General features: G+C 33.2%; 1 protein-coding gene across 1 annotated transcript; it reads right to left on the bottom strand.

The window, feature by feature from the left end:
- Positions 1–635: 635 nt before the first annotated feature.
- On the bottom strand, positions 636–4787 carry LOC120087697 (protein GAMETOPHYTE DEFECTIVE 1). The gene is made up of 6 exons (XM_039044563.1): positions 4262–4787; positions 3992–4069; positions 3785–3865; positions 2553–2707; positions 1373–2457; positions 636–976 (listed from the first exon to the last, which is right to left on the bottom strand). The coding sequence occupies exons 1-6, from the start codon at positions 4679–4681 to the stop codon at positions 756–758; spliced, it is 2040 nt and encodes a 679-aa protein (XP_038900491.1). The 5' UTR covers positions 4682–4787; the 3' UTR covers positions 636–755.
- Positions 4788–7610: the final 2823 nt, after the last annotated feature.

Here is a 7610-nt window from a genome sequence, read left to right on the forward strand (position 1 = left end):
AACATTGTTAACATATATTTCTTTTTCCAATTTTCTAAGAAACAACTCCAAAAGGCTCACATGTAAAAGTAAGTTACTGTCTAACCAATTACTATTCCAACCAAACGTTGTTAGTTTGATCCCTCACTCCCACTCTATTGTTGGACTAAAAAAATGGCCTTTGACCACTAGAAACCTTGACCAACGCAGCAGACTTCCTAAACAGGTCATTCACTTATTATCTAAACTTCACATAACACTCCCCTCTCATTTAACAACTAATTTAAATGGTGGTCTAGGAAACAAACAATCAAGTTCATATACTTTTTATAATCTTTATACTGAGTACTTGCCTAGATATTAAATGTCCAATGAATTCTCTAGCACCAAATATTCCAAAGCCCAGTGATAGACTAATAAAATTAGTCCAAATATGCATATACTAACTTGACCAAGACACTCAATAATTTTTGGGAAAAGAAATAAAGAAAGAAGATATTAGAAAAGTCCTATGACTTCTCTAGCATCAAATATTCTAAAACCCAGTGACAGACTAATAAAACTAGTCCAAATATGCATACATACTATGTTGGCCAAAACACTCAATAATGTTTTGGGGAAAAAAAAGGGATGGAAGACAGATGAAAACCTTTCGATACTTGATATCAAAAAGTAATTCATTTTGAGATTAATTGGTGCAAAATGCATACTCAAGTATTATAAACAGGATGGAACGATATCGACCAAGAAAAATAGAACCGCAGAAAAAATAACTGCTAGCATTTAGTTTTGAGGACCTTCTTGAAGGCTAGCTGATTGATTGAACGCTTGAATGGAAGCAATAGCGCTGGGTGATGTCTCCTCCGTTTTGATCGATATTTTTCTGTACTTGTTTTGCTGACTTTCTTGAAGGTCAGAGGGTTGATTAACTGCTGGAGCGGAAGTTTCGACACTGGATGATGTCTTTTCCGTTTTGATCGGCATTTCCTTGCATTTACTAGTTTTAAAAAAATGAAACAAAAATCAAGCAATTGACAGAAACTTGACCGTTTTCATAGTTCACAGAATCAAATGGGAAAATAAAACAGAGTTCAATCAACATGGAGGTTTCAGTCAGGGTATCCCAAAACTAGAAGACTTCAGCATAAAAGAGTTAAGTATAAGGAAAGTGTGCTAATAATCTGTGGGGTTAGACGATGAAGAAGTGAGCTTGTTTGTTGCTTTATATGTCAATTGTTTGGGGATGCCTAATTGAATATTAATGTAAACACTTTAAATCTGAATACAGTTCTCATGAAAATAAACTCAAAGTATCCAAATCAGGAGAATAAAGGGTGAAAGGGAAGGACGACAACAAGCTTCCATGTCTTATATCATGGTGGGAGTTAGGTACCTGTCGACATCACGCCAGTGATAGACTGATCTGAAGGAGATTGTGTGATCTGCGGGTCAGCGTCTCCGCTTTCTTGCTTGTCCATTAATGCCTCAGACGTTTGCTGTCGAATTGAGATCAAATAATCATCTTTTATGTCACTCGTGCAAGAATCAAGAGGAGAAACCTGATCCCCGGCTATTGCCACATCCCCAGGCTCCTCAAGCCTTGCACTATGCAAACATTCTTCAGCTGTAAATGAACAGTCTACTACCATTGTCTTTTGATCTTCTGAAATCAAATTAGTTGAACTTTTGTCCCTACACACATTTTCTAAACCAGACAATATAACAGAACTTTCTAGACCATATTCATTCAGGTGAGAATCAACATCCTCCATTTTTAAAGTTTCTGTTGTGTCATTCATGAAAACAACCGATACATCTTTAGTAGATGTAGGAGAATGCACGAGCTCATTTGTTGACGCTACATTTAACTTGCTACTGAGTAGCAGATTTTTTGGTTGCAGATTATCAACATCCATTTGAATAGGTTCTTCCTGCATTGAGGTCTTGGGCTGCACAATTTCTTCAATGGTACTTTTGCCTTCCTCAGAATTACTTGGAACTGCTCCTGCATCACCATGTGAATGTGAAATTTTAAAACTTTCAATTACAGAGCGTTGATGATCAGATAAAGGACAGTGTTCCCCATCAAGGGTATGGGACTGTTGAATTACTCCATTTACAGCAATTTGTGGCTCAATGGTATCAGAAACAGGCGGCAAATCTCTGTTATCATTCAATGACAGTTTTGCCTCAGAGCCTGCTACTACATGCTTGACTAGAAAACCTTGTGGTGGCAAGTTATCAATGATTGAACTGAAATCAATGGCTTTCACATTTTTTGATTTATCATTAGCTGCAAAAGATTTTGCTATGTCATCCAATAGCAAATCACCTTCGCCACTTGATATAGGATCCCATTTGAACAAATCCACTGACCAAGGGTCATTCAAATCTAATTTATCATCTGATGATATCCTTTCAATTCGAATGGTTTCCTTGTAGAAATGCTTTCTCTTTAGAGCATTAGCTATGAGATTCCTGAAATGCAGTAAATATGAACATTAGCAAAATATTAACTGCATTTTTTTCAAATTACAAGGTTTGTTTCAAGTACTCTTTTAAAGCACTCATACCTACAATTTTTCGAAACAGCAGCTTTTGCACGTTCCATAGAGACACCAAGCAATGATGACAAGTTGGCAACGTCGTAAGGTCCTCTGATTTCATTTACAGAGGGGGCAGCACTGGATAATATGAGATTTTTTCCATTTGTCCAATCCACCAAGATCTGAAAGTTCAACCGGCTAGAAATCAGATGATAAGACAAGTTTGTTTACAATAAGAAAGAAAAGACATATGTTAACAAAAACAAGATATCAGAGCATAACACTTCTAGTAGATCATTGGTCCACGGATACAATATATGACGTGCAGACACGACCGGCGTGACGGATGCAGATTTGTCTGAACACACTTCTCAACACATGTCCAACAATGCAATATCTCTGATTTATTTTTTAAATTTTTGGCAAACTCATTTGAAAGATGGGAAGAGATCGTGCAGGGAGGTACAAGTTGAAGTGTGATGGATGCAGATTTGTCTGAACACACTTCAAAACATGTCCAACAATGTGATATTTCTAATTTATTTTTAAAATTTTTGGCAAACTCATTTGAAAGATGGGAAGAGATCGTGCAGGGAGGTACAAGTTGCTTGATGCTACAAACACACTATACTTTTTATATTAAATATACATGTTTTATCCATTTTGAATTACTATGCCCCGTTAACCATTTTGTTTTTTGTTTTTGTTTTTGAATATTAAGCTTATGGACACTACTTCCACCTCCAAATTTCTTCATTTGTTATCTACTTTTCACCAATAGTTTAAAAAATCAAGCCAAATTTTGAGAACTAAAAAAAATAACTTTCAAAATGTTGTTTTTGTTTTTGGAATTTGGCTAAGAATTCAACCCTTGTACTTAAGGAAGATGCAAATTGTCATAATAAATGTGAATGAAATAGGCTTAATTTTCAAAAACAAAAACAAAAAACCAAATGGTTATCAAACTGGGCCTATATAATTATACATATAGTTGTTTTATAAGAAAACATATACCTTTGATGTCCATAAAAAAATGAAAAGCAAAAAGACGTACTTTTGGATAAGAAAATTGGCATTACTGAGCAAGTAATGACATAAGAAGTCGAAGGGTAGATCTTTTCCTATCTAAAGTTCAGGACACCATCTCTATGAAAGGAACTAGAACCATGATGCATATTCAACAAAAAGGATTAATCGTGATGGTCACAGAAAAATAAAATTAGGCTCCCATGAGGAAGTAGTACAAACTTTCATCTCACCTTAGCAGTGGATATCATTTGCCTCCTTTCGTGAACATCCGAAAGAAGATCAGAGTACATGATTTCAAAGTAAACTCCACGCTGTGTGAAAAAAGAAAATGGCAAGAAGATAAAAGTCAATCGACACAGACTAAACTTCTGTTACATTTATCTACGATCGTAATAATTCAAGTAGATCAAAACACGAAAGATTAATGATTGGCAAACCTGAATTGCAGATTTTATCGAACCTTGCTTCAACCTGAAAGGCAGTTTCTCCGCAAAATCAATGGCAATTATATCTATCTACGTGATGAAAAACACAGTTAATATTTCAAATATGATAAGTTCGAATTAGAAAACATGTTGCAAACAGAACCACTAACTTATGCAAGCACTAATCTCTCTCAACGCGAAACAAGATCATTGAATAATCCAGAAAAAGATTGCTAAATTTTACAACTACAAAACATTTATAAACAGATAAATCCGACAAACCTCCAATTTCTCGCAAGCCTGCTCAAAGGCATGCTGATTAAGAGGCTTAACAGCAATCAAATCGTAGGTCTTCAGAATAAGGTTACCAGAATTGACGGCCAGAATCTCGTGCGAAGTGTTGATAGAAATAGTAAGACGCGTGTACTGACGGAAAGGAGAGGACCGTAGCACGCCGAGGAGATCGCGGTGGAACTCAACGGAGGCGGAGAAAGATGGAAGGATACTGTGAAGCGATGAAACGTTGAGGAGGGGAATAGAACAGCGATCCCGCTCGGACATCACTCCTTTGATTGTACGGTTGTAGGCGATGCCAGAGTAGCCGAGCTCCATGAGTTTGGCCACAATCTTGATGCGATTGGACCTAGTTGAAGATGAAGATGAATGCTCATCGTAAGGTATGTTGAGGTCGAAGAAACCCATGGCTATGAAGAAAGAGCTTTGAATTGAAGAAGAAGCCACAGGGTTTAAGCAGAAGGAGACTGAAACTTTGTGGAGCTCTCTAAGAAGGAGACAGACGAAGGGTTTAACGGATGGGAACCAAACTGGCAAACCGGTTCTACTGCGATTCAATAAGGGCCGGGCCAGCTCAAGACTATCAAAATTGGGCCAACGTATAGGCCCAAGTTTAAAGCTTTTGGGGCTGATTGGGCTTGGAGATCCAGCTGGTAAGAAAAAAAGGCCGACCCGAAATTACACTGCTGAACAAAGTTAGTTATAAGTATTTCCTAATTAGGATTTAGTCCCAATTTAAACCTTAAGCTTTCTAAACTGTATCAATTTATATCCTCATCCATATTTTATTCGATCAATATCGTGTGAAACTTATAATTTGATTCAATTAAACTCTTAAATTTTCGTAAGTCAATTTATATTCTTAATTACAATTACCTTTAAAAATCAACCATGCACTATTTCTCAAATGTTCATAGACTTGTTCAAATTCTGGATTTACTAAATGGATGATTAGAATACATACATGGAAGATTTTCAAAGAAAATTTTATCTATAAGTATAAATTAATTCATTTATGAAAGTTTAGAGGTTTAATTGATACAATTATAAGTTCTACACAAGGTTTTCTAAAACAAAACATAATTGAGGAGGTAAATTGATACACCTACAAAAGTTTATGATTGAAATTGATACAATTATTTTCATGATTTAATTAAATTTAAGGATACAAATTGATACTTTTCTTCTTCTTTTTTTTAATGAATAAAATGAAGATCGTAAATGTTCATTATGTCATCTAAATGTTTTCTTTTCTTGACAATATAGTCGAAAGAATTGAACCTCTAAAGTCTGGCCTTGAAGAACCTTTTTTACCATTGTATCCCTTCAATTATTAGAATGGAAATTGAAATAGTAAAGATTGCTCCTAATGCAACATAAGATTGTCCCATAAGCAGCATTAGAAAATTAATAATAATAATGCAAAAGGTTGGCCCATTAGCAAACTTTACTTTTTGACAATTTTTCATAAATCCCCCTTTGGTTCTGATCTATAAGAACTTTCATATTGACTCTTCTTTAAATAATATGAAATTGAGGGTGTCATAAATTTACATTGCACATTCATATGAATAATTCACTTTTGGCCTTTAAATCTCAAAATTTTCCATAGTTGACAAAGATTTCTAAATTAAAAAAAAAAGGGCAAAACAGTAAAATACTTGAATTTGTGCCAGATTTAAAATGTTAACCAAATTTGATTTAGTACACGTTTGGAAGTAGTCTTGAAATTATTAACACCGCTTTTGTAATGTTTAAAATGAATCACATCTTTCGTCGCTCAAAATCAATTCAACGTTTAATTTTACACGTTTACACACATTTTTTTCATAGTATTGATATTAATTTTGAAGGAATAAAAGCATTCTTCAAGTGGTTTTAAAAATTATAAAAATACTTTTGACCATTTTAGAATCACTTCTAAATATATCATAAATTTTGAAAAATCATCACGATTTAACCAAAGAAATCCGTTAAAAGTTTTTTTTTTCTCATTTTAAAGGGAAAGAAATAATAATTTTGGTAGGAGTTGATTGAGAGGTTTCATAGAAGCAAAGCAATGAAAGAAGAATACATAGGGTATATAATTTGAAAGTATAATTGAAGAAGGAAGCCTGAATCTGCCATGATTACCCACCATTCCAATGTAATGAGTGTTTATTTACCTTTGCTTAAAATGTTGGCAATGGCAACTCTTCACTTTAGCAACACAACTCATTTATAAAAACCTTATGACATATATTTATTTTCTAATATTTTTTATAGATTTCCTATTGGGAAAATTTTTATTTAGTCCGTCTACTTAAAAATATTTTAATTATACACGTCTCAAACTATCTATGGTAATTTAAAAATTGAGCCTCATTTAATTACGTTTGTTGTAACTAGTATTTTGTAATCGTAATGAAATGTGGGCTCTACTATGGAATCTGTAATCAACAAAACGCAATTATATTGCAAAGGAGAGGGTCATCGATCCAATTACCTTTAATTATTACGTGGAACCTATACCTATACCCTCTATTTTACTAGTTGTTCATCATTTATCATTTTTAATACGTTTTCCTATGGAAGCTAAGTAAACAACACCAATAATTTTTTTTTATGATTGCATACATGTGTAGTAAACACAATCAAAGAAATCTCACTTCCTTTGCGGTCGAAGCCCGTTCCAATTGATACATGAATGTAAATCCATTATGATTGCGACAATTTTGGTTATAGATTAGTGAACATGACCTAAAAAATGTGTTCAGATTACATAAATGATTAGCATATATAACATAAACATTTAGTGGGTACGTAACAATAAAGAAGAGTCAAACATCTAAATTGCTATCAATTTCTTAGAAATTTGGAGGAGGATTTAAAGACTCTCTTAAGAATTTTTCGACCTATTAAATGTCAAAATTGTGTGAGTTTATCATCATATAATTTTAACATTCCGAGGATGGCAATTCCAAACGTTAAAGTTTTATTTATTTATTTATTTATTTAAAAATAAAGGTAATAATTTTTTTTTTTTAAAAAAAATGTAAAATAGTATGATCTAAAATGAGAACTACCCAAAATACTCAAGATTAAGACATATATTCAAAGCTTTAATTTCAACCACACAGGTATCATTTTGAAAAAAAAAACAAAAAAAACAAAATAATAATCATTTTCAAAGTATTCCTAAATTATATTCATTTTGTTGTTATATGTTTATAAAATGATTTTTATTCTGTTTTTTTTTTTTTTAACAATTTCCTTTTTATTCTATTATTATTGAGTTGAAATCATTTGTGTTTCATCTTGCCATTTAATAATAAATCTAATTATTACTTGTTACCTT

Source organism: Benincasa hispida, chromosome 10 (genome assembly GCF_009727055.1).
Source record: "Benincasa hispida cultivar B227 chromosome 10, ASM972705v1, whole genome shotgun sequence".
Taxonomy (NCBI): domain Eukaryota; kingdom Viridiplantae; phylum Streptophyta; class Magnoliopsida; order Cucurbitales; family Cucurbitaceae; genus Benincasa; species Benincasa hispida.